This window comes from Oncorhynchus mykiss, chromosome 32, assembly GCF_013265735.2.
Source record: "Oncorhynchus mykiss isolate Arlee chromosome 32, USDA_OmykA_1.1, whole genome shotgun sequence".
Taxonomy (NCBI): Eukaryota; Metazoa; Chordata; class Actinopteri; order Salmoniformes; family Salmonidae; genus Oncorhynchus; species Oncorhynchus mykiss.
In genome coordinates this window covers 17,368,023-17,394,170 of record NC_050572.1, presented here as the reverse complement: position 1 = coordinate 17,394,170, position 26,148 = coordinate 17,368,023, and the positions used below count along the sequence as shown (strand labels likewise).

The 26,148-nt window shown below is 41.0% G+C and overlaps 4 protein-coding genes across 10 annotated transcripts in view; 1 reads left to right on the top strand and 3 right to left on the bottom strand.

The window, feature by feature from the left end:
* pex1 (peroxisomal biogenesis factor 1) overlaps positions 1–817 on the bottom strand; it is a 28,159-nt gene extending 27,342 nt beyond the window's left edge. Inside the window, exons 1-3 of one of the 2 annotated variants that reach the window (XR_005041296.1) lie at positions 572–817; positions 218–364; positions 31–114 (exon numbers count right to left, since the gene is read on the bottom strand). Coding sequence is in view for 1 of the 2 variants with exons in the window: in XM_036970970.1 (XP_036826865.1) it covers positions 31–114; positions 218–364; positions 572–679 (339 nt within the window). In the remaining variant the exon portion in view is untranslated. The remainder of the gene's footprint in view (positions 1–30; positions 115–217; positions 365–571) is intronic. The other variant, XM_036970970.1, reaches the window with a different exon arrangement.
* Positions 818–884: 67 nt separating this feature from the next.
* On the top strand, positions 885–2,791 carry rbm48 (RNA binding motif protein 48). The gene is made up of 5 exons (XM_021559984.2): positions 885–1,046; positions 1,228–1,418; positions 1,590–1,735; positions 1,846–2,450; positions 2,550–2,791. The coding sequence occupies exons 1-5, from the start codon at positions 924–926 to the stop codon at positions 2,619–2,621; spliced, it is 1,137 nt and encodes a 378-aa protein (XP_021415659.2). The 5' UTR covers positions 885–923; the 3' UTR covers positions 2,622–2,791.
* A 3,266-nt stretch (positions 2,792–6,057) lies between these two features.
* LOC110488030 (progranulin) lies at positions 6,058–14,002 on the bottom strand. Of its 5 annotated transcripts, XM_021559987.2 has the most exons (7): positions 13,805–14,002; positions 13,377–13,473; positions 13,138–13,278; positions 12,508–12,813; positions 11,441–11,620; positions 10,996–11,142; positions 6,058–6,334 (listed from the first exon to the last, which is right to left on the bottom strand). In XM_021559987.2, exons 3-7 carry the CDS (start codon positions 13,276–13,278, stop codon positions 6,206–6,208), a joined length of 903 nt encoding a protein of 300 aa, XP_021415662.2. In that variant the 5' UTR covers positions 13,377–13,473; positions 13,805–14,002; the 3' UTR covers positions 6,058–6,205. The 5 variants fall into 5 exon arrangements, with proteins under 5 accessions (XP_021415662.2, XP_021415661.2, XP_021415663.2 ...); XM_021559986.2 differs by lacking the exon at positions 13,377–13,473 and having other exon boundaries at positions 13,805–13,997; XM_021559988.2 differs by lacking the exon at positions 13,377–13,473 and having other exon boundaries at positions 11,447–11,620; positions 13,805–13,997.
* Positions 14,003–19,833: 5,831 nt separating this feature from the next.
* fam133b (family with sequence similarity 133 member B) lies at positions 19,834–25,403 on the bottom strand. Of its 2 annotated transcripts, none has more exons than XM_021559983.2 (11): positions 25,236–25,403; positions 24,331–24,428; positions 23,948–24,026; positions 23,721–23,837; positions 23,575–23,625; positions 23,344–23,415; positions 22,937–23,035; positions 22,663–22,698; positions 22,455–22,547; positions 22,124–22,177; positions 19,834–20,660 (listed from the first exon to the last, which is right to left on the bottom strand). In XM_021559983.2, exons 1-11 carry the CDS (start codon positions 25,257–25,259, stop codon positions 20,571–20,573), a joined length of 813 nt encoding a protein of 270 aa, XP_021415658.1. In that variant the 5' UTR covers positions 25,260–25,403; the 3' UTR covers positions 19,834–20,570. The 2 variants fall into 2 exon arrangements, with proteins under 2 accessions (XP_021415658.1, XP_021415657.1); XM_021559982.2 differs by having other exon boundaries at positions 22,663–22,734; positions 25,236–25,402.
* Positions 25,404–26,148: the final 745 nt, after the last annotated feature.

The window sequence follows — 26,148 nt, the reverse complement described above, 5'->3', positions numbered from 1 at the left end:
CTGTACAAAGACCTCTCTATAGGTTCTCACCAGGATTTCCCAGTCGTCAGAGGAGAGTGGCTCCACAAACACCTGCTGTACAGACAGGACCTGCTGGCACAACCTCAAGAAGCCCTGAAACCATCCAACATGAGTTAGTAATCAGGAAAAGTGGGGTTATCAAGGCATGATGGGTTTGGGGAATGGGCAAGAGAATTAGTGAATGGGACATCATTACCTGCTCTCCATCTCTGAGTCCAAGCTTCTCTCCCAGTTGCCTGCTCAGCGCTACTTTATGGTCCTCCTGGTTGGCAGGGCTTCTGCTTCTGGTCCAGCTGAGGAACACACGGGCATCATGACCCCAGGACAGCTCCAGGGCCTGGTTCTTTATAACACAGAAGATAGCTAATTGCATAAAAAAACGTTGGGAAAATGTCATACTACAGATCAGACCAGAAGAAATGGCATGCAATGGTTACAAGTGCAAGTTAGCTACCGGTAGTTTGTTGATGGTTTGGCATAGTTATTATTTGACACAACTTAAAAGACAACACTAACTAGCTGTTAGCTAGCTAGCTAGTTTATAGCTTACGTCTTGGAGAGAGAGCTGTTTTAACAAGTTTGGAGGAAGGTGAAGAAAACAGTTTTTCGTGTTGTGGAAAATCAGAGTGACAGGTTGGATGCCATGATTGCCCAACATAACTAAATATGTTTACAATATCATCAAAATGTCCCTTTTCAGAGCATGGAAATATATTGTTAGTAGCTAGCTAGCTAAGCGACGTGAATGTACTCTTGGGGATCGATGCATTCGGTGCTATGTCTGGCAGGCAAAAGTAGCTGATCTGCTTTTTTGTTTTTCACAGAGACATCGATGAGCTCAGATCCGATTATTGTCGTCTGGGAAACTACTTCCGGTTTGCTGCTTGTTGTAATTCGCAAACATGGCAGGATTTACCAACAGCTCGTGTTGGAGCACTCCAGAGGTTTATAAACATCATGAGCAGCAAAAGATTTGCCCCTCACGACCGAAGTATAGAGAAGGGAGGAGACCTAAAGCAGTCAAGGTAGGAATATTGTTTCCTACCTTAACTGCAGCGAAATGCTGGATATAGCGTGGATACACGATACAGCGAAATGCTGTACAATACTTGCCAAGTGAGCTAGCTAGCTAGACATCGAATGTATTTGGTTGATTGATAGATACAATTTATTGTATTTCTAACCCGTGCTATATTGCCCCTGTAGGTGTACACCATCAACTTGGAGTCTCGTTACCTGATGTTGCAAGGAGTCCCAGCCATCGGGGTGATGACAGAACTGATCGAGCTCTCTGCGCTGTACGGGGCTGTGGAGGAGTACAGGGTGCTGGATGAGTACCCTGCAGAGCAATTCACAGAGGTCTACCTCATCAAGTTCCAGAAACTCACCAGTGCAAGGTTAGGACAGGTTTTATAGGTTAGGATGAGATAGACAGGGATGGGTGTTTTCCCTGACCATGTAACCTGGTCAGGAAAAACTTCAGGCCCTAGTTTTATCTACCCTAGTTGTACACCAGCTGGTAGATCACATGTCTCAGCCAGTTATGCTTTAAAGTAATTGTGTTTCAGGGCGGCCAAACGGCACATGGATGAGAAGAGTTTCTTTGGAGGTTTACTACATGTGTGCTATGCCCCAGAGTATGAGACGGTGGAGGACACCAGACTAAAGCTGCAAGACAGGAGACGATATGTGAACAGGACGACTCAAAATAAAAGTACAGATGTTGTGCTAGTATAATATTATCAGAACTATCTCTGGTATGTCATGTAAGAAGGATTATGATGTAGTTAGTTGACATATGATTCTTCTTTTTCGGTTGAGAAGCAAAGGAACAGGACCACGGGGATGAAGAGTGCAAAAAGCCCATGTCTTCAGATACAGTTGCTACCACAGCCAGGACTTCCTCAGGTGATGATCAGAGATCCAGTGATGCTAGCAATAAGGGAGAGACTTCGAGTACCAGCCAAGGCCATTATTTAGGATTTCCCTTATTGCCTTTACCCCCACAGGAGTTTCTTCCTTACAGACATGCCCCATCTTATGATCGGTTGTATAGTTATCAGGCAAACCAATGCAGGACTATTCCAACAGAGGACAAAATGGGGTCATTGCATAATTCCATAAATACTCAACAGCAGCTGGAACCCAACATAAGCAGTGTTCCCTCCTCTTCTGGGGGAGACAGAGGAATAGTGAAAAGACTGAGTAAGAATCCACCCCTTGCAGCACCCCCAAGATTCGTACCGAGGACCACCCATTTGGAGAACAGAAAACGGAAAATAGTAGAAACTAATAAAGACTCACTTTTTGGCTTTGTGGACAAAAATGAAATCCTCATTGGACCAAAACTACCAGACCGGCCTAAGATGGATATGGCGGACGAGTCATTGAACATAACAGCCAACATGATCAGAAATACATTGAAAAAGGTATATTCGTGGTCATTTGCTTCTTAAAATTGTTCACTCACAATTTCATACAATTGAAGAGTGATACTACAGTAAATTAATTTCCTTCCTTGTTCTCAGGTTGCATCAGTTCCTGAAGTCAAGCCAACAGAGAAGAAGACAAAGTCAGCAAAGCCTCGGAGGAGAATCTAACAGACCTGTCCTGAAAGACTGCTTCTCACAGGGAATGAGGTGGACATTAGCAAGTTCCTACATTTACACCATTCAAATATATTTTCTCAACATGTTTTATTTCTACATTTCCCATCAGTGTATAAGAAGATTTTTGTTTATAAAAAAATAAAAAATGGTGTTATGAAAATTAATAACTTAGTGATGCTCAAGTGGATCCTGGAATGCATGCTGCTCAAATGCCAATATGCTCTGTAACACAAAAGGAAAGAACATGTCAGACAATGGCAAAATATTGTCCAATCCAGACAGACAAGTCATTACACTGTTTTTACAGTCTTAACTTCAAGGGTCACCTTGGCATCGTGAAGTCAGGTTCCAAAAGCCTCAAGCAATAGATTTTCATCTCTCACTGCCTTTTCAAAGTCTGCATAGGACAGTCTGCTGTCATGATCCTGAGGAAGGAAACAGCTCATTGATATTTTATGTTCAGACAGTATATTTAATCTGAAACATGAATTGGTCAATTGTGGCCAAGTTAAACAGTGATTGTAAACACAGGGTACTATGAAGTTAGCTTGGCAGGTTAAACAATAGGTAGCACAGCATTCAGCCTGGTTTAACCTGATGAAAATGAAGATAAACATTTTGCCATTACCATCTTCTTGAGCGTGATCACCACCAGGTCTTTGATGCCCTCGTCTGGGTCCTCCTCTGTGGGCTGTCTGATCAGGCTGTTCTTCAGCATGTGGAACGTCTCTTCCCGGGAAATGTACCCAAGTCATACACATAAAAGCTGTGAACCTAATGGGGGACCATACATGGGTAGAAATATCGTAGATACCAGTCGAAAAGCCTACATGATACACTTTATAGCTTTCTTAAACTTTATTTTTTCATCCTATGTCCCAGGGAGAAAGACTGATAGTCCCTCGGTCCACTCTTTCACACTGACGTAGCTGTCGTTGTCCTTGTCAAATGCACAAAAGACTGGAATATAATACCAATTTTTTTTGTGATACCTTACCACATCAGTATCATACTATTTGGTGCTTACATTCTGTTTCATGTGACAAAAGTGACACACACCTACCTCTATCCATGATCATATCATCAGTCATTCCAAAGGTGTTGTGGGGAATATTCCTGAATTTCCCACTGTCAAGGCCATTCCCTATCCTCCTGTCACTCCTGATCCCCCAGGAGTCCATTGAATAGTCGGATCAGAAACTCAGTTTCTGTTTAGTGTTAGTACTGCTACCATATGCATCATTTCAATTTACGTAGACTGATATATGCTTTTATTAATTTGCATAAACACAGGACATACTTGACATGATCTCAACAAAGCAAGATTATAGCGCCCCCATCTGTCACCTAAACAGTGGTGCCAACACGTTCAATGGAAGGTGAGTTTTGGTTGGAGGAGCTAGACAACAATAGATAGCTATTAACTTTTCTTTTGTTTGCACGTTTTGTTATTAAATATATAGCTACTGTAGCTAGATAAATGCAGAGAAGAAGAAACTAGGTAGTTGGCTACTAAGAAGTTCTGTGAGCCGTTACTGTAACGTAGCTATCTCAGGACGCAACATAGACTACACTCTCTGCCAACTGACATTAGCTATCAAAACTCATACTTACAGTGTTTGACGTGTTTAGAAAGAGTTTCAACGAGATTCTGAATCAATTTTCTATTCATAGCAGACATTTCAGACATTGTAGATAGGAGGCAGGATTGTTGGCTCGTAGCTAGCCGTAGATACATAAACACTAACGTTAGCTACTGTTTTTCCAGAACCGGTTTGACGAAAACATTATTTGGGTTAAACAATTATTGAATAATGATGGACAACTATATGATTATCCAGAATGTATTAGAACACACAATGTTACATTCACCCCAGAGGAGTATCAAATTGTTGTTAGAGCTGTCCCTAAAGGTGCTATTCTTCTTTTATGAGAATGTAACAGTACTCCAAGTGCAACTGTTGAGGATTTTGTATCCTCAATACAACTAGAAGGAATTGACATTTTAAACTATAAATGTAATAACATGTATATAAGGAAACTATGTCAATATGTTACTATTCCCTCTGCTAAAATGTACTGGAATGTAGCCCTAGGACAAGTGAACTGGAACAAAGGTTCGTTGTTATCTGGTAAATATTGTATATCTAATAAGGTGAAAGAAGTTTCATACAAACTCATTCATAGAATCTACCCTGTAAAGACCTTTATTATACACAGATTTAAAATAGCTATTGATAACAAATGTGTATTTTGTGATTGTGACCCAGAGACTCTTGACCATTTATTTTGGGACTGGTATGAGTTAGAAGATTATATTTGAAAAGAAACAACTATTAATGTTAATTTGAAAGACTCTGATATTATGTTTTATTTTGAACCAAATGTGGACCCTGATTTAACTTTCATTGTCAATTTGTTTATCTTTCATGGAAGATTCTTTGTCCATAAAATGAAGTGGGCAGAGAACAAACCCCTTTTCACATTATTTAAGATAGAATTTAAATATCATTTTGAAATGATCAGTAAATGTAAAAACAAAAAAGCAATACGCACCATAAAAGTATAAAAGACCCTGGATTTATAAGCGCGGAAATCGACTCAGTCAATAGTCAATCTCGGGCTAGAAGGTCGAGGGTTCGAGGTCTGCTCGCTGCTGTTTCATTACATTATTTAACTAATTGAAAAGGAACCTTGTTAGGTTTATGTACTCTTGTTTGTATATTTCTGTTGTTTTTTTTGTATTTGTTGTGTTCATAATAACCTTTTTAAAAACTAACGTTAGCTACTTGATGTTGTTACCATAGTAACTCCAATCCACGTGCACAGAGCTGCACGTATAATACAGGTAATGACTCAGAAAGTGAGGAGCATGAATGATACATTCACTCTGGCTATCTTCTCCGATTTCAGAGCACTCTTGTCTGAGTGTGCCAGAGCCCAGAATAACTGATGACTTTACGAACGCTCAACACCCGTTGAATAAGGCCGGTGTCAGCAAACATTGGCGTAATGAAAGTGATTCCAGCAGTACAGTTACAGTCACCAACGCTCTGGATAACATGAAAACAGCCTAACCAGCTCTGACAGGCTGAGTAAAATGGTCACACTGAGGTGTTCTCTCATTTGTGTCAGGAAGTACTTTAGCTAGCCAACGTTAGCCAGTTAGCTTGGGTGCTTGACTGCAGTTGTGAGGTCAGAATGATGGGATCAACCCTACTCCTTGGCCAAAGCGTCTAGTGTGCGCTCTGAATGTAGTAACTGACAATCTGACATCGCTCTGAATTTATGATCGCCCAGAGCGCACTCTGAGCACACCCATGCGCTCCAGAATTAATTAACGAATACACCCATACTGTACATAAATATTTGACTGATACAATTTAGCCAGTGGAGATTGGTAGCCTATAAGGAATGATTCACTAAATACTCAACAAGGAAACATTTTAATGATTGGGTGACATGATTTAACATTCTTGTATTCATCAGTGCAAGGTTCAATTCAAATGCATTCACAAAAAGGGTACAATCCAATGTCAGTACAGTGACAAGATCATAAATAATTTGAAATAGTGTCAGTCCTGATTAGCATCATCCTTCAGACCTGAAGGAATCTGAGAGTACCATTTCCTGCACTTGTATGAGTTTGGGTCACAGGTGTATCCATATTCACAGCAATGCAGGCCATCCGCACAACACTTCGCCTAAAAATGTAAAATAGGTCTCAGAACATGATAGTAATATAAAATCGGCATAATATTGCACATGATCTTAATGTGATAACTCTACCTACATGTACATATTACCTCAACTAACCGGTGCCCCCTGTACAGTTGAAGTCGGAAGTTTACATACACCTTAGCTAAATACATTTAAACTCAGTTTTTCACAATTCCTGACATTTAATCATAGTACAAATTCCCTGTCTTATGTCAGTTAGGATCACCACTTTATTTTAAGAATGTGAAATGTCAGAATAATAGTAGTGAGAATGACTTATTTCAGCTTTTATTTCTTTCATCACATTCCCAGTGGGTCAGAAGTTTACATACACTCAATTGGTATTTGAATTGCCTTTAAATGGTTTAACTTGGGTTAAACGCTTTTGGTAGCCTTCCACAAGCTTCCCACAATAAGTTGAGTGAACTTTGGCCCATTCCTCCTGACAGAGCTGGTGTAACTGAGTCAGGTTTGTAGGCCTCCTTGCTCACACACGCTTTTTCAGTTCTGCCTACAAATGTTCTATAGGATTGAGGTCAGGGCTTTGTGATGGCCACTCCAATACCTTGACTTTGTTGTCCTTAAGCCATTTTGCCACAACTTTGGAAATATGCTTGGGGTCATTGTCCATTTGGAGGACCCATTTGCGACCAAGCTTTAACTTCCTGACTGATATCTTGAGATGTTGCTTCAATACATTGTCATGACGTTGGCCTCTTTGGGTATAGCAAGCCCCATCCCCCTCTCCCTGCCTCCCCCTTTCCTCCTTCAACTAGGTTGCTGTGGTCAGAGAGACATCGTAAATTCCTGAGGATCTCCTCATGGAGACACAGTATAGAGAGTACATTTTCATAGAGAACAAAGCAATTCCTTCCACCTCACAGAACTTGAGGTAGCAACAAATTTCATGTTCCGGAGAAAGTATAAAAGATCGGTGAAGAATCCAGCTACGAACTGGTCCGTTTGTCACAACTTGGGGAAGCTCAAGGGAGACTGTGGCACATTACCATATCGCTGTTTATATAATAGCCTCAGATATGAGGTTTACATCTAATTGTTGTATAAGATGAATGAGTGAGTATGATACTGTTTGTAAAATTGTGTAATATGATTTTGGACGTGTTTAATGAAGGAAAACTGAAAAAGGGGATTGGAGTTAACTAAATCAGAGGACCGCCCCTGAGCCCAGTTGGGTCAGGCATCCTGGGACAGCCCTTTTCTGCCTTCCGAATAAAACCCGCACTCTGGTTTTGGATCAGCAGACCGAGCTTACCTCAATTACGAGATGGCTAAAGGTTGCAGACCATGTTTTTCTCCATTAGGAGAGTACAAAGGTTGTAGACCATTGCTGAATCTTTTAACCATACCACGTGGTTAAACTCTTAGATTATCGATACCGACAGAATAAGAACAAGTCTTTGATATTAATTACTAGTCTGCAGCTAGGAATTCGGTATCATTGAACGCGAAGAATGACAACCGCCAAAACATCCATTCTATAACGAAACGAATGAATGTCACTCTCAACTATCCACTATAAACACGACAGAAAGAGAGACGGACAACTCTACAAAATAAATTAACTTTTCACCAGCGATCAAGACGACACACTGAGCGTAAATATATATATTGATTGCAATTTTTCCCAAATGAGTGAGCGTTCATGTGCAAAGGATTAGCATTTCAATTGTTATAATTATCACTTTGTAGTGACTTCTTAGTCGACCCCCACTTCCCCTTTTGTCTAACAAGCCGCCATGCCGGTTTAGCCCACTAGGGCACATTCTCCTATAATTTCTTGTAACCACATTTACCTTGTTTGTTTGTTTATGCATTTCTGTGAATTACTGTACTTAGTTAGTAATAAATAAATGATTTAAGACAATTGATGTATGGATGACTCATAGTGAAGACTGGGTTCGTGCAGATAACCAACAATTTACGACGTTAGGAATGAGAGTAACGTGAGGTAAAGTAAATAATTAATTAATCAGAAGACTATGGATCAGATATGAAAATATCTGAAAGGTTATATTAGGAAATTATTTTTCCTTGGTGCCCCGACTTCCTAGTTAATTAGTTACATGATTAATCAGTCTAATCGCGTAATACTAATTACAGAGAATCTTTGATAAAAAATGAAGTCTTCAGTTAATGATAGTAAAGACACTACAACATCCACATAATTTTCCAGCCTCATGATGCCATCTATTTTGTGAAGTGCACCAGTCCCTCCTGCAGCAAAGCACCCCCACAACATGACGCTGCCACCCCCGTGCTTCACAGTTGGGATGGTGTTCTTCGGCGTGCAAGCCTCCCCCTTTTTCCTCCAAACACAATGATGGTCATTATGGCCAAACAGTTCTATTTTTGTTTCACCAGACCAGAGGACGTTTGAAGTACGATCTTTGTCCCCATGTGCAGTTGCAAACCGTAGTCTGGCTTTTTTATGGTGGTTTTGGAGCAGTGGCTTCTTCCTTGTTGCTTGCGTACTATTGTTTGTACAGATGACCGTAGAACCTTCAGGCGTTTGGAAATTGCTCCCAAGGATGGACCAGACTTGTGGACGTCTACAATTTTCTTTCTGAGGTCTTGGCTGATTTCTTTAGATTTTCCCATGATGTCAAGCAAAGATGCACTGAATTTGAAGGTAGGCCTTGAAATACATCCACAAGTACACCTCCAATTGACTCAAATTATGTCAATTAGCCTATCAGAAGCTTCTAAAGCCATGACATAATTTTCTGGAATTTTCCAAGCTGTTTAAAGGCACAGTCAACTTAGTGTACATAAACTTCTGACTAGAGGTCGACCGATTAATCGGAATGGCCGATTAATTAGGGCCGATTTCAAGTTTTCATAACAGTCGGAAATCGGTATTTTTGTTGGTCTATTTGCCTATTTTTTTTACACCTTTATTTAATCTTTATTTAACTAGGCAAGTCAGTTAAGAACACATTCTTATTTTCAATTACGGCCTAGGAATGTTGGGTTAACTGCCTCGTTCAGGGGCAGAAAGACAGATTTTCACCTTGTCAGCTCGGGGGAGCCAATCTTGCAAGATTACAGTTAACTAGTCCAACGCAATAATGACCTGCCTCTCTCTCGTTGCACTCCACAAGCCTGTTACGCAAATGCAGTAAGCCAAGGTAAGTTGCTAGCTAGCATTAAACTTATCTTATAAAAAACAATCAATCATAATCACTAGTTAACTACATATGGTTGATGATATTACCAGATATTATCTAGCACGTCCTGTGTTGCATATAATCTGACTGAGCATACAAGCATACAAGTATCTAAGTATCTGAGCGGTGGTAGGCAGAAGCAGGAGCGTAAACATTCATTCAAACAGCACTTTCGTGCAGCTCTTCGTTGTGCGTCAAGCATTGCACTGTTTCTGACTTCAAGCCTATCAACTCCTGAGATGAGGCTGGTGTAACCGAAGGGAAATGGCTGGCTAGTTAGCGCGCGCTAATAGCGTTTCAAACTTCACTCGCTCTGAGCCTTGGGGTGGTTGTTTCCCTTGCTCTGCATGGGTAACGCTGCTTCAATGTGGTGGCTGTTGTCGTTGTGTTGCTGGTTCGAGCCCAGGGAGGAGAGGGACGGAAGCTATACTGTTACACTGGCAATACGAAAGTGTCTACAAGAACATCCAATAGTCAAAAGTTAATGAAATACAAATGGTATAGAGGGAAATAGTCCTATAATAACTACAACCTAAAACTTCTTACCTGGGAATATTGAAGACTCATGTTAAAAGGAACCACCAGCTTTCATATGTTCTCATGTTCTGAGCAAGGAGCTGAAACGTTAGCTTTCTTACATAGCACATATTGCACTTTTACGTTCTTCTCCAACACTTTGTTTTTGCATTATTTAAACCAAATTGAACATGTTTCATTATCTACTTGAGGCTACATTGATTTTATTGATGTATTATATTAAGTTAAAATAAGTGTTAATTCAGTATTGTTGTAATTATCATTATTACAAATACATAAAAAAAAAAAAAAATGTAATCGGACGATTAATCGGTGTCGGCTTTTTTGGTCCTCCAATAATCGGTATGGTATAGGCGTTGAAAATCATAATCGGTCGACCTCTACTTCTGACCCACTGGAATTGTGATACAGTGAATTATAAGTGAAATAATCTGTCTGTAAACAATTGTTGGAAAAATGTCTTGTGTCATGCACAAAATAGATGTCCTAGCCGACTTGCCAAAACTATAGTTTGTTAACAAGAAATTTGTGGAGTGGTTGAAAAACGAGTTAAAATGACTCCAACCTAAGTGTATGTAAACTTCTGACTTCAACTGCATATAGCCTCGCTATTGTTATTTTACTGCTGCTCTTGAATTATTTGTTACTTTTATTTGTAACTTTATTTTAGGTATTTTTCTTAACTGCATTGTTGGTTAAGGGCTTGTAAAGTAAGCATGTGACAAATAACATTTGATTTGATTAAAACATTTCACACTGCTCTGCACGTGCACTACAGATAAAATGTTAATTACATTATTAAACATGCTCTACCTACATAACATTGATATACTACTTTATCAAATGATAGCTCAGTGGTATTTAATGTCAGTTGTATTAAATCCCCTCTAGAGTACACCCAACACTTTCAGTATATTTACCAGTGGGAATGGGCAACATCCCCATTTGCCATTAGGTCCCTTGCAGCAGCTGGTTGCAGAAGGACAATAGAATTTAGTGTCACAGTGAGAGACTCCAGCCTGTGGTGTGCTGTCAGCGGCCTGAACTAGAGCTGTCCATGAGACCTGCTAAAAGACAAGGGAAAGAAGACAACCACACCGTCAATGTTCTACTCAGGGGTTCAACATGTAAAAAGAACACGCACATCTGAGTATCTGGTTGCGTGGGAATAATGTGATTACATTACTAACTACTCTCAGAGGTTAAAATGTAATAGCATACCAGTGTGCAGGAAATCATTCTCTATTCATTATTATTTTTAATGCCCATAAGGTGGGAATCAAAAGTGATTTTCTCTTAGACCGACTTGAATGGGATAGGAACAAACATAGAAAGAGAACAATGTCCACAATGTCCACTGCCTACACAAACATTGGTTGCCTGTGAGTGTGACGCATAGGAGACCTTGATGGCTTCGATCATTGAAGGGGCCTGCCTCGGAGCAAAAGGGTACCTCAGGTTGCCGTACCTCACACACTTCGTGTATGTGGGGTCACAGTCATAGCCATAGGGACAGCAGTGGTACCCATCTAGACAGCACCTACCCTGTGGAACAACAGAAGTACACAAGTTGATACAGTGAGCTACAAAAGTATTGGGACAGTGACACGTTTGTTGTTGTTGTTTTGGCTCTGGGGGTATGATATTTGTGCGTCTAACTTTCTAACTCATCACTATTCACAATTGATTCAGTACTATCCATAATCATGGTAGCATCCACATTAATGTAGAAATGTTTAGAAATATATTATAATCTTATTTACAATAAAAGTGACTCCAAAATTACACAATAGATCATCTGAAACAACAAGTTTGTAGTCACACGCTTGATGTAATCATTGTGTGCTAGGTTTATGGGACCAAATACTACACTTTAGACTACTTCAATACACATATAAGTGAAATTCTACCAAATATTTTTGGTCCCCTGAAATGGGTGGACTATGTACAAAAATGGCTGTAATTCCTAAACTGTTGAACCAATATAGATGAATATAACCTCAAATTAAAGCTGACAGTCTGCACCTTAACCTCTTAGTCATTGTATAATTTAAAATCCAAAGTGCTGGAGTACAGAGCCAAAACCACAACAACAAATGTCACTGTCCCAATCATTTTATAGCTCACTGTATATTGACAATAACCATTTTGGAATTAAGTACAGCGTATATTGATTCAGTATATTGTTTCATGCATACCACAGCTCTCAAATTCTTGTTTTTAATATTTCTGAGAAAATATCCAGTTTAGAAAAATATGAATAACTTATTGTGTAGTATGTTTTGTTTTTTAGTTGTAATAAAAACCTATTACAATAACAACAAAAGTGTCACTAATTCCTGATACTGCCAGCTACTCTATAACACTATTACAAATTGACAAGAGCCCTTCAAGCCAACATACTACAAGCAGAGAAACACTAGTCAACTCACAGGAGAGTATGGACAGCAGAACCACAGGCCTGTGGGGTGGTGGCAGCAGGTGGTGCCATCGGGACAAGCATAATAGTTGTCACATTGCACCTTGCCGACCATGGAGCTCTCCACTGCATTGCTCTGGACAGGGCTGCTGTCAGATTCGAGCGGAGCAGAGACAGGAGAGCTTGGTTCCTCTGCAGCCACCTTGTTCAGCATGGGCACACTGCTCCATGGATGGTCGCCTTTCTCACACTTCTGGGTAATGGCATTGCAGTTGAAGCCTGACGGGCAACAGTGGGCCATGTCAGAGCAACACACCGCCTGGAAAACATAATGAAAAAAAGGTGATATGCAGTCAAAATACCTTTATGGGGTCTTTGCTCATACAGCTTTCTAAACCCAAGGTCTTTCAACTGAAATATTGGTTTTGTAATCCAAAAGAAAAGGAAACAACAGTACCAGTATGCTGGTTTCTTTTTCCAGTATTTACAACCTTAGTGCTGCTGAGAATCCCATTTACTAGTGTTATCAAATTCCCTAGCCTGGTTCCAGATGTTTGTGCTGCCAATTGCTATGGCTGTTGACATGACAAACAGATCTGGGACCAGGCTACAAATTGCCCTAAGGTGAACCCTGGTTACTCACATTGGGAACTGGACAGCAGGCATATCCTCCTTTAGTCAAACAGCAAGTTGTTTGATCAGAGCAGACCTTCCCACCAGGGCACGTGATGTAGCAAGAGGCAGACCCTGTCAGCACTAACACCAATGCAGCTATGCTCCACATCTAAAGGATAGGGATTTAACAAGTGGTTACAATTTAGAGGAATTTTGTAGTAGGTTGAGTATGATGTTTATTTTTTGAAGTTTACTGGATCATTATACCTTGTGGAATTTCCAACTCTTTGTCTTTATCTTAGGGTGCGTTTGTAAATTCCCTCTGGAGTGCCAGTTCTGTCAGATTATTTGTTTGTAACGCACCCTCAGATGAGCAAAAGTAAGATGAAAAACATGAGGGTGGTTTGAGAGTGCCAGAGCGAAATGCTCAGAATTTATGATAGCCCAGAGCACACTTTGAACGCACTCTGGCACTCCAGAATCCAGAGTGAATTTACGAACACGCTGCCACAGCACTAACATGGTGTCTCAGTTTACTTTCCATTTCAAATGCATCTAAACTTAGATTACTTCTGAATTACTTGACTAAGATTCAAATAATTGAATACATTTGTTGTGTACTAATTCTTATATTTGTGATTTCTAATTGCATAGTTTAAAATGAAATGATTTTCTCTTTTTTAAATCTCACTTACCTTAGCCTTGATATTGAGCTCAGTTTAGTGATCCAAACACTTCCTGTGAGATTACACAATGGGGTGACTGCATGAATCCTTGACCAATTCATACACTAGATTTGATCCTCCCACTTTTTATAACAAATAAGTAACTTTATCTCATTTCCCCATGTATGCCAACAATGCACTAAACAGAAGCTTAGGTCAGTGACGAATACAGAAGTAGTTAACAGTATATTACCATGTCCAATAGCACCAGTTGGCTTTATAGACCCTTTGGTTTTCATTATGTCAGTCTGTCAATGATCACTAGACCTTATAGTCTCGGGAATCGTGAATTTGGCCAAGGTGTGGAAAATGAAGAACCCCAACGACTTCTACATTTAAAGGTTTAATAGACAAACAATAGACAGAAATATGCACACAGGGAGACAGACACGCTCCTCTGATAGGTTCGTAGCAATCTGCCAACCCCCTCAAAGGCAGGCAGGCAGGCATAAATACTTTTGCTTATCTGTTCGTTCTCCAAGTGTTCTGGGCCCCTGGTCAACCGAGCTGTAGCGATGAGACAAGATAGTAGCTACTACAACAATTGGACACCACGAAATTGGGGAGAAAAAGGGGTAAAAAATAAAATAAATAAGTCTAGGAGTTATTGTGGAATATAAGGAAGGAAAAAGTGAGAAATTATGTAAGGTACAGCATTACTCTCATTACGGTTGTCTGATTGATTCCTCTGTGTGACCTGAGTCCTTAACTGTACTGTAAAGTTATTGTCATGCAAATTACAGCGTTTCTCAATACATAGTTAGTTTGGTGAAAGTGACTTTAGTATTGTGTTGCAAACCACAGTGATAAGGAATACAGTCTGTTTTAGGAAATCTGGGTGTATCCATGAGGAACTTTGTCCAGATTGAGGATGTCTACAAATGTTCTGTTTAAAGCCAGAATCCGCAGGTCATGGGCGACCCTATGCTGCCCTACTTCTCGTGTAGTGTTTTCACTTAGAATGAAAACAAGGGGGTGGCACCAAACAATCGGTCATTTACAGGTGACACCATTGACTGAATACATCAATATGTGTCTTACAATAAATATTATTTTGAAAGAATGGTTGTGAAATATTAGCCTTCTGGGCTAATCCCGGCTACTCGAATGACACTGCTGCCTCAGAGTTGGAGAGGAAGTGAAAGTCACTGCAAACTAAGGGAGAGGTAAAAAAAAAAATTAAGCAATAGTTACCCGGAGGGAAATGGGGGAGGGTTATGCAATTTGTAATTTAGTCCAGGGGAGGGTCATGTAATTTGTAATCAATTAAATGTCATACTGCTAAGTGTTTGAGAATGAGTTGCTTACAGAATTATAGTATCTCATGTGTGCCCGATGATGCCCCTCATCCCTGATTCTCTGCTGGGCTCGCAATATCAAGTGTTCCTAGTGTAGTCTCAGAAGAATTATCCATAGCCTATTCCAGCCTTTCTCAAACCCTGGTCTGTGGACCGGCGTAGGTCCGTGGAGGAATTCTTGCTGGTCTGCAGCATATTTGTCTTGAATAAATACTTGTTGTTGGCCCACTTGCGCAATGCGCTGAACAATGCATTCCACATTAAACAAATTGTGTTGCCATGACTAAATGTTGTTGTCTTAGGTCTCTCTTTATGTATTGTTGTTATCTTACATCTCTTTATGTAGTTAAAAAATTGTTAGGTGGGCAGCACTGATTGGTGACATTCACTGGGCTATATTTGGCTATAAGAGAGGGAGTTGTAATCGTAAAGGTTTTGTAATAGTTCCCGGTTATTGATTTTGGTTTGATTGTTCAGGTAACACCAGTGAAATTTAACAGGAAGTTAAGGTATATATACATTATAATCTGTTTTCATTATGGGGAACAATGACAGGTCCGCAAAGTGGATTGCAGGCTGAGTTTATTTTATTTTAAAGGGACAGTGCATGTTTATCACAGTTGTGTGTGTCTAATGGCAGGGTATTCCTATCAAGCATTTTGGGGAGACTATTTGGAGAAGGACTGAATGAGTTACATGGAACATTGAGGAAATTTAAAAAATTATGATTGGAGGGAGTACATTTCCATTTTCCAAGAGATATGGAATATTAGAAGTTTTGTTTTCTGAGTTTAAATTAAACACGTGAATTCTTTAGATAAAAGGTTTTTCAATTTGTCTAATATTGTATGGAACACGACAGTAAAAGGGTAGTATGACTATTGACCTCTATCATGGCTTTCCCTTGTGGTCTGATCAGCCTCATGGGAGGGCCATTTGGATAAGGAATTTAAGGTAATTTGTGATACTGATTTTAATGTAAATTGAGTAACTGATAATTATGAACGAGTATATAGTTCTTTGACATAGTTGTAATTTGAACCAATGAGACGAAGGAAATGGCATAGCCTTGGACTAAGGGCAGACTTTCTTGAGTCTCTCTTCCGATGGCCATAAGGGTACAATAATTTATCTTTGTGGAGGGTTCCAGAGTAGTAACTCTGATCTGATCATGTTATTTGAAACTTTGTTTTATCTTTTGACCGGTAGTAGTATTTTTTATATACACTGTTCAAAAAAATAAAGGGAACACTTAATCAACACAATGTAACTCCAAGTCAATCACACTTCTGTGAAATCAAACTGTCCACTTAGGAAGCAACACTGATTGACAATAAATTTCACATGCTGTTGTGCAAATGGAATAGACAACAGGTGGAAATTATAGGCAATTAACAAGACACCCCCAATAAAGGAGTGGTTCTGCAGGTGGTGACCACAGACCACTTCTCAGTTCCTATGCTTCCTGGCTGATGTTTTGGTCACTTTTGAATGCTGCCGGTGCTTTCACTCTAGTGGTAGCATGAGACGGAGTCTACAACCCACACAAGTTGCTCAGGTAGTGCAGCTCATCCAGGATGGCACATCAATGCGAGCTGTGGCAAGAAGGTTTGCTGTGTCTGTCAGCGTAAGGTCCAGAGCATGAAGGAGCTACCAGGAGACAGGCCAGTACATCAGGAGACGTGGAGGAGGCTGTAGGAGGGCAACAAACCAGCAGCAGGACCGCTACCTCCGCCTTTGTGCAAGGAGGAGCAGAAAGAGCACTGCCAGAGCCCTGCAAAATGACCTCCAGCAGGCCACAAATGTGCATGTGTCTGCTCAAACGGTCAGAAACAGACTCCATGAGGGTGGTATGAGGGCCCGACGTCCACAGGTGGGGGTTGTGCTTACAGCCCAACACCGTGCAGGATGTTTGGCATTTGCCAGAGAACACCAAGATTGGCAAATTCGCCACTGGCACCCTGTGCTCTTCACAGATGAAAGCAGGTTCACACTGAGCACATGTGACAGATGTGACAGAGTCTGGAGACGCCGTGGAGAACGTTCTGCTGCCTGCAACATCCTCCAGCATGGCGGTCGGTCAGTCATGGTGTGGTGTGGCATTTCTTTGGGGGGCCGCACAGCCCTCCATGTGCTCGCCAGAGGTAGCCTGACTGCCATTAGGTACCGAGATGAGATCCTCAGACCCCTTATGAGACCATATGCTGGTGCGGTTGGCCCTGGGTTCCTCCTAATGCAAGACAATGCTAGATCTCATGTGGCTGGAGTGTGTCAGCAGTTCCTGCAAGAGGAAGGCACTAATGCTATGGACTGGCCCGCCCGTTCCCCAGACCTGAATCCAATTGAGCACATCTGGGACATCATGTCTCGCTCCATCCACCAACGCCACGTTGTACCACAGACTGTCCAGGGGTTGGCGGATGCTTTAGTCCAGGTCTGGGAGGAGATCCCTCAGGAGACCATCCGCCACCTCATCAGGAGCATGCCCAGGCGTTGTAGGGAGGTCATACAGGCACGTGGAGGCCACACACACTACTGAGCCTCATTTTGACTTGTTTTAAGGACATTACATCAAAGTTGGATCAGCCTGTAGTGTGGTTTTCCACTTTAATTTTGAGTGTGACTCCAAATCCAGACCTCCATGGGTTGATAAATTTGACTTCCATTGATAATTTTTGTGTGATTTTGTTGTCAGCACATTCAGCTATGTAAAGAAAAAAGTATTTAATAAGAATATTTCATTCATTCAGATCTAGGATGTGTTATTTTAGTGTTCCCTTTATTTTTTTGAGCAGTGTATATATGATGCTCCGGGAGAATAGTGGGTTAAAAGAATCCCCGGCAGTGGAGGGACTTCACTTAATTGTATAGTCAACAATTAAAAATTGCTTTCCTCAGTGGAATGCGTCCCGAGATAAGCCATACCATTAAACAGAACTTAGTAGGGTGGGGGCGAGCTGAGCTAGGAGAGGTGGAGAGATAAGTAGTTCACTAGGAGCAGCAAGACTCAGAGGAGAATGTGGATTTTTGGCAGGACAAATTATGAGGAGCGGGGGAATAGACTCTATTGAGGAGGAGGAGGAGGTTCAGGATTCTGTTGTAAACACTGACTGTGAAGGTTTCGAATTGGCTACTATTCATTTGGTATTATAACAGGAACAGAAATCCTATTTATCATCGATAATAAACGGGGGAGGATATGGTCCTTTGAGGTTTGGACAGGAGATAGTTTAAGCAAATAAGGCAGGAAAATAGATTGAGATAGAAAAATAGTGATTTTATAAGCATTAAAATTAATTTAAAAAATGTTGCAGTTCTTAGGGATGGTAAATGACTGTAGATAATGTATCCCACACTATGCAACATATATTAAATGATTGATGAGACTGATTTTAAGGTTAACCCATGTTATTGTTAGATAAAACACAGTGGACTCCCGATGGATGGATTTCATTAGTACAGAAAGCATATGATATGGTTAGCATTCGTTTTGGCTTTATTTGATCATTAGAAGTTTTTTATTTAAATAGTATCAAAGTTGACAGGGATATATGACATCTGTGGTGATTTAGGACTATTGATAGGATCGAGATAGGTTGATTAAGGTTATGTAAGGACTTTAGAGATTGCCACCATTCTCAAATCCATGAGTTCAGATAATGCCAAACAGTGAGACACTTAGTCAATAGTTGGTAACAACCCATATTTGATAAAGACGGCTATGAGAAAGAGCGAAAGACAGATAGGAGGAAGGGCAGACGGAGGAGCCCTCCCCGTGCTGCTGAGACCTTGAAGGTTTGAGAGCAGAAGTTTTAGAAGGGGGGCTAGGAAATGAGCAAGGTAGGAGTGACACAGAATGGGTAAATAAACAGATACTGAGAGGAATGAATGTTTAGTTGGTTTCAGGAACTATGGTGTAAAACACGGAAACATTGCCAAGAAATTATTCAGCACAGCAGGCCGACAGTAGCATTGACTAGTGCCCGTGAAATAAGAAAGGAGAGAAAAGGGTTACTGTTTAAATAGACAGGCACATATACAGTACATCTAAGAACATACAAAGCAGCACAGATAACTCTTAAAGTAGATAAGACACTTGACAGATAATTTATACAGGATAGACATGAACGGAAGCCCAAGGGAGAATTGGACATGTGGATAATGAAAGGGGCGCTCCTACATGACAATGTCAGAACATAAGGATAATTTACTAATCTTACCTAAGTCATTAGGCAAGGTTGTTACCTGGGCAGAGCCAGATATCAAAGGGGGGGATGGGTAAATTGTGGTCTAGAATAGGGCCTAGGGGGGCCTAGGATAGGACACTTTGTGGCCTATTGGATAATAAATGAATAAATAAAAACTCAAATTAACTTGGCCCTCTTGCTTGTCTGTAGGTGACCAAATACTTATTACTTAAATACTTATACATTCTTTAAAAATCCTACAATGTGATTTTCTGGATTTTTTTTCTCATTTTGTCTGTCATAGTTGAAGTGTACCTATGATGAAAATTACAGGCCTCTCTCATCTTTTTAAGTGGGAGAACTTGCACAATTGGTGGCTGACTAAATACTTTTTTGGCCCACTGTATTTCATGATGCTTCCAGGATCGTAAATTACAAGTATAAATGTTATTTGTTACTCTCATCCAATACAAATCATTCATCATTCATCCATACACAAAAAATAATCACTATATTATCAAGGATAAAACAATACTTTAATAATTAAAACCCATTCATTTATAGATATTCAGTTGTAGAATTCATTACATTAACAGAATTGAACAGTTTATCCCTTGTGATAATGACAATTTCACTCATATTTTCACAATCCCAACTTCAATATGAGGCTGGCAAGAGAAGTGACCATCATATCAGAATGCATGCATCATGACACTGGGCACCAGCATAACAAAGTCCCAAAATGACCTCAGTGTAGCTAGTAATGCACGAGATCTCCAAGAATGGTAAAATAGACATAGCAGGGCAGCATACCAAAGGTGTAAAAAATGTACACTGCTGATCAATATCCATGTATGGAAGTTCATTTTCATTTCATATGCAAATGTTTCAGTTCAGTTGGGCCACACTTGACAGACTTATGGTGTCCTTGACGACGACTTATGGTGTCCTTGACGACGTTCATTTGGATCTAATAAAAACTAGCAACAGACAAAAGAAAAACAAATATGCAAAGTTGTCACAGAGGGTTTGATGACCCGTAACTCCCAGTTCACCAGTCCTTAATTAACATTAGAAACCCCATATCCCATCTCCCCACCATCTCAACTCTCATGAGCAGAACGCTAGCGGTTCCCCTAATCCATCAACTACCCCCATCATGGGAGCAGCCTAGATGGGATTTTTTTGGTAGTGGAAAGGCAGATGCTCTCTAGTGGTGGACAGTTGGACAGAGAACCACAGCGCTAGATGTTAGTCTAACTCAACGTCAGAAGAGGTCTTCTTCTTCTTCTTCCTGCCATGTTTCTTGTGCTTCTTTTTCCTCTTCTTCTTTGATTTGTCCTGTTAACATTTACAACAGTTGGATAAGTAAGTGTTAAACTTCCATTCTGCTATGTTTTTGTATAAAATCTGTCAGTGCAGAAAAATATTACTCAGGCAGTATTGTATGTGGTCTTTTGTGGCTCAGTTGGTAGAGCACGTCGCTTGTAATGCCAGGGTAGTGGGTTCGAATCCCAGGACCACCCATATCTTAAAATGTATGCATGCATGACTAAGATGCTTTGGATAAAAGCATCTGCATATATTATATTGCAAATATGTTACATTTGAAACAATCCCAAGAGATAGAGGCATGTTGACAGAGGCATGTTGCCATTTCTGGTCACTTGCTAACATACACTACATGACCAAAAGTATGTGGACACCTGCTCGTCAAACATCTAATTCCAAAATCATGGGCATAATATGGAGTTGGTCCCCACTTTGCTGCCATAATAGCATTCACTCTTCTGGGAAGGCTTTCCACTAGATGTTGGAACATTGCTGCGGGAACTTGCAGAGCATTCGTATGGTCGGGTTATGATGTTGGGTGATTAGGCCTGGCTTGCAGTCAGTGTTCCAATTCATCCCAAAGCTGTTTGATGGGGTTGAGGTCAGGGCTCTGTGCAGGCCAGTCAAGTTCTTCCACACCGATCTCGACAAACCATTTCTGTATGGACCTCACTTTGTGCACGGGGGCATAGTCATGCTGAAACAGGAAAGGTCCTTCCCCAAACTGTTGCCAGAAAATTGGAAGCACAAAATCGTCTAGAATGAAATTGTATTCTGTAGCGCTAAGATTACCCTTCACTGGAACTAAGGGGCCTAGCCTAAACCATGAAAAAAAGCCCCAGGCCATTATTCATCCTCCACCAAACTTTACAGTTGGCACTATGCATTGGGCCAGGTATCGTTTTTCCGGCATACACCAAACCCATATTCGCCCGTCGGACTGCCAGATGGTGAAGTGTGATTCATCCCTCCAGAGAATACGTTTCCACTGCTCCATAGTTCAATGCTGGCGAGCTTTACACCACTCCTCCCAACGCATGGCCCTGTGCATGGTGATCTTAGGCTTGTGTGCAGCTGCTCGGTCATGGAAATCGAGGACAGACGATTGTGTGGCCTACCACTCCCCAGCTGAACAGTTGTTGACCAGGGCAGCTCTAGCAGGGCAAAAATTTTACAAACTGACTTGTTGGAAAGGTTGCATTCTATGACGGTGCCACGTTGACAGTCACTGAGCTCTTCAATACGGGCCAGTCTACTGACAATGTTTGTCTATGGAGATTGCATGGCGGCGTGCTTGATTTTACACACCGGTCAGCAACGATGTGGCTGAAGTAGACTAATCCACTAATTTAAAGGGGTGTCCACATAGCTTTGTAAATATAGTGTATTTTGGTCACTAATCACTAAATCTGACACGGGGAGTGGCCGTTTTCATCCTGTGGTTAGTGTATGCTTATCTGACAACCACTTACTGCTGCTATTTTTTCTTTCTCCTCATTACTTCTCTTTCTCTTCTTGGCTTCACCCTACAGAGACATTGCAAAAATTAACCAACCACAATATATGGGGAAAGGCCGCTGACAGTTTCCTAACGTCCAATCAAAAAGTGCAGTATTTCACAATGATACAGAATGCAAAAAAAGTTCCCTCCATATAATACTTAAACTGCAGATGGCCTATGCCTTCCAACGAGGAACAAAAATACATCCCATAAGTGGTCATCTAAGTCAATACATAACACATTATTTTCAGTCATAAAACATGGCAAATGAATATAAAGGTGACAAAGGTGAATGTACTTACACCCTCCTCCACTTCTGAGTCAGCTGACGACTCCGAGGATGAGTCTTTATGACTTTGCTCGGCTTTCCTCTTCTTCCTGCGGCTCTTTTCATCCTGAAGGTTAAACATTTACAGCCATCAGCTCACTGTAGCCCAGCATGTTCAAAACCTTCTTCAGGCAGCAATACACAAAATAGGACTAACAACCACACGAATGTCCTTAAATTACCTTTTCTTTCTTCTTCATCTCCATCTCCATCTTCGTCTTCTTGGAGAGAAACAGAATGAGAGGGAAGGAGCCCTTTTTTTTGCATACAAAACATGAAGATTTAATGAAGTACTCACACAACAAAAAAAAGTTCAACTTTGAAATGAATGAACAGAAATCAAACAATGGCTAAACAGAGAAGCACGTGACGAAAGACATTTCTAAGAGTGCAGAAATGTCTTCGATTAAAATGAATGTAAGGAAATAGATGGAATACTCTCCACATCAAAGTAACCTTGCTGTCGGGCTCCGATTCTACAGTCGAGTCTTCTGATGCTTTCTTGGAGGAGGACCGCTTCTTTTTACGTTTCTTTTTGACACTCTTCTTTTCATTCTGACCAAACAGACATCAGACAAAAACTCAGTTTCAATCTATCACATTTCCCCTCTTTGAACTAGTCGGACAATATTTAACTGGAAACGCATATTCATAAAGGGGGTAGAAGCCAATCCCCAAACAAAATATCAACAGTATAAATGTATTCACAATATATATATTCACAATACTTCACACAGCTCTTCGTGCCTACCTTACAAATACAATTACTTCTAATGTATTATATTTCTATGGTGCCTACAGGGTGGCTGGGAAACAGTATGGCAAGCTGACACAGACTTGTCACCAAATACTCTGGTACATACCTCGTCTTCAGAGTCTGAGGAGGAGCTGCTAGAGGAATCAGAACTCGATGAGGAGGAGGAGGGAGAGGAATGCTTGACCAAACACAATGAAAGCAGAGCTCATTAGATTTGAAGACAGCAACTGACACAAAGATACCTTTGTGAAAAGCTTACACTTTAGATGACAGATACCACTACCGCAATATGCATACCAACAGCCTTCAACAAAACATTGGAGACAGCTTTCCTCACCCTGTTGGATTTCTTTCCCTTTTCTTTTTTCCCCTTCTCTTTCTTCTTTTTCTAAACACAAAACCGAGATCTGGTATGAGAGGTGGATACGTTAAAACAAAATGTTTGTGTTCGAATATTAGACATGGATAGAACTGGAAACATACCTCTTTCTTCTCCTTCTTCTCTCTCTTCTCCTTCTCCTTCTTCTCCTTCTCCTCTTTCTCCTTGTCAACGCCACCCAGTAACTTCTCTCTGTTCTTCGCCAGCTCTTTCTTCCAATTCTATACAAAGCAAATTGTGATATTTGAATGTAAGAAAAAAAGAAAACACTGGATTTGTGGTATAATAACAACCGGTCAATAAAGTAGAATTGTTGACATTTGAACAATACCTCGTTCATTTGATCCTCAAAGTCCGCCAGAGCTCTGGAGCCTTTCTTCTTCCTCTCGATGATCTCTTTCACCTCTTCCCTGGTGAACAAAAACCATCATCACTCAATGAATCACAACTGACGGTGATGTAGGCCTAGGTCCAAACATTCAAGGGCATAGCAACATTTTACTGTGACTTGCAGGCAGCATTTCATAGCGTGCAGCCTATTACTATAAAACAGCAATGCCTTACTACCCCGATTTACACACATAGAATCCACCATTTTGCCTGTTGACATTCTTCAGTAACATCAATGAGGATATGTCCATCTCGCCAGTTATACAACCTGGAGCCCTTTCAGGCACAAATCCTGGGTCCTTTGGTGTGTTATCTTATGCTTACCATGTTGGCCGTGGTCTGCTCAGGTAATCCTGGATAGACGGTCCTGCGTTGGGTGCAGGTCCCTTGGCCCGTGATGCAGCTATGGGGTTCACATATGACTGAAAACACACAAGGGAGACAGTCAGACCAGACATTTCAATGACATCTGGCTACCGTAGACAAGACACTAGTCTAGACAGGATCGGAAGCATAATAACACACAATATTTTGACCTGGCTAGGTTGGATCAGTCATTTTGACTAGACTGTCAATACCAATTCTATGGCCTTTCCATAGCTAATGCTAATGTTAACACATTCATAACATAGATACAACGTAGACAGCCAGTCCGGCCAATTCGGGTGATGAACTCGAGCCTAGTTGGCAGGCGTAGTTACAATAATAGTTAGTTAGTTGTTTTTTTTCGACAGTGCGCTTTGGATTATGTTAGCAGAACAGGCACAGGGTGTGCTCGCTAGTTCGCTATATTATTATACACTAGCTAAATAACATAACTAGATATATTTCGAACTTAATAGTTAGCTACGTTAGTTCAGGTGTGGCTCCGTTTAGCGGTCCTTCATACGACCTGCTAACGTTTACTTGTTCTTCGATATCTGCAGGGTTAGTTTGCCTAGCTAGCTATATTCGTTCGATATATATATATCGTATGTTAAAATAACTCAAATTTCCGCACCTTTGATATAGCTAGTTTTAAAGGGATTCGACTTGTCTGCACACTAACGTAAACTACTGTTGGCTAGCTAACTTATAGGGCCTAGCTAACATACCTAACGTTACAGGCCCATGCGTTCAGTGCCAGTTAGCTATAGCCAACACGTTTGTTTGTTTTCATGCATAACGTTACTATTTATCGTAAAAAGCTAAATATCTACATGCCTGTAATTATTTAACACGTGGCTTACCACTCTATTGTCTCTTTTCCCCATTTCTGCAGATTTCGCCTACTATTGGGCGAATATCACTAAATTGAGAACCGTAGCATGCTTCCCGTCGTTAGCCACCACAACAAGCGAGCTTCTCTAGCTACGTAGCTAGATTCTCTGACTACGACGAACACACAGACCTGTGATGACTGCCACCTAGCGGTAAATATATATATTAGATTGGATTAGAGAGAACACATGTACAGGGTTGCAGATGTATGTAATGACAGGGTACAGAGAAATTATTAAGCTCCGAGCTCCAACAATGCAGTACAAAGTGAAATAAAACAATACAAATATAATGGGGGGGGGGGGGGGGGGGGGGGAGCTGACTAGTGATGATGGTCTGTGGGTAGAAGCTATTGGCCAGTTTTACATTTTTTTGCCATGATGCTCCTATAATGCCCATGTCTGAGTGATGGAAACGGAGAGAACCGGTCATGGCTCAGAATATCCAGGGGTCCCTGATGATATTCTTGCCCTTTCTGTGACACCTGGGGTTGTAGGTGTCCTGAAGGTCAGGCTGTGTGCACCCAGTGGTGCATTCAGCTGAGGGCACCACCCTCTGTAGCACCTTGTGGTCTGTGGCGGGGGAGTTGCCGTACCCGGCTGTGATGCAACTCAACAGTATTTTCTTGATGGTGCTCCTGTAGAACACTGTGAGGGCCCTAGGGAACAGACTGAATTTCTTCAGAATCCCGAGTTTGATGAGTCGCTATTGTGCCTTCACCCGTGTCCGTGGGGTTTGACCATTTCAGCTCCTTGGAGTTGTGTACGCAGAGGAACTTGAACTTTTTGACCGTCTCCATGGTGGCACAGTTGATGAGGATGGGTGCATGCCCAGCCTGGTACCTCCTGAAGTCCACAATCAGCTCCTTTGTTTAGCTGACTT

Coding starts and splice junctions, on each gene's coding strand:
- fam133b (XM_021559982.2), bottom strand. CDS start 25,259: ATGGGGAAAAGAGACAATAGAGTG. Junction 23,626..23,720: donor AGAAGAAGGAGAAGAAAGAG/GTATGTTTCCAG, acceptor TTTTGTGTTTAG/AAAAAGAAGAAAGAGAAGGG. Junction 22,548..22,662: donor AGATGAAGAAGAAAGAAAAG/GTAATTTAAGGA, acceptor TTTAACCTTCAG/GATGAAAAGAGCCGCAGGAA.
- LOC110488030 (XM_021559987.2), bottom strand. CDS start 13,278: ATGTGGAGCATAGCTGCATTGGTGTTAGTGCTGACAGGGTCTGCCTCT. Junction 12,814..13,137: donor CCTGCTGTCCAGTTCCCAAT/GTGAGTAACCAG, acceptor TATGTTTTCCAG/GCGGTGTGTTGCTCTGACAT. Junction 6,335..10,995: donor GATGTTGCCCATTCCCACTG/GTAAATATACTG, acceptor TTACATTTTTAG/GCGAAGTGTTGTGCGGATGG.
- rbm48 (XM_021559984.2), top strand. CDS start 924: ATGGCAGGATTTACCAACAGCTCGTGTTGGAGCACTCCAGAGGTTTAT. Junction 1,419..1,589: donor CAGAAACTCACCAGTGCAAG/GTTAGGACAGGT, acceptor ATTGTGTTTCAG/GGCGGCCAAACGGCACATGG. Junction 2,451..2,549: donor TCAGAAATACATTGAAAAAG/GTATATTCGTGG, acceptor CCTTGTTCTCAG/GTTGCATCAGTTCCTGAAGT.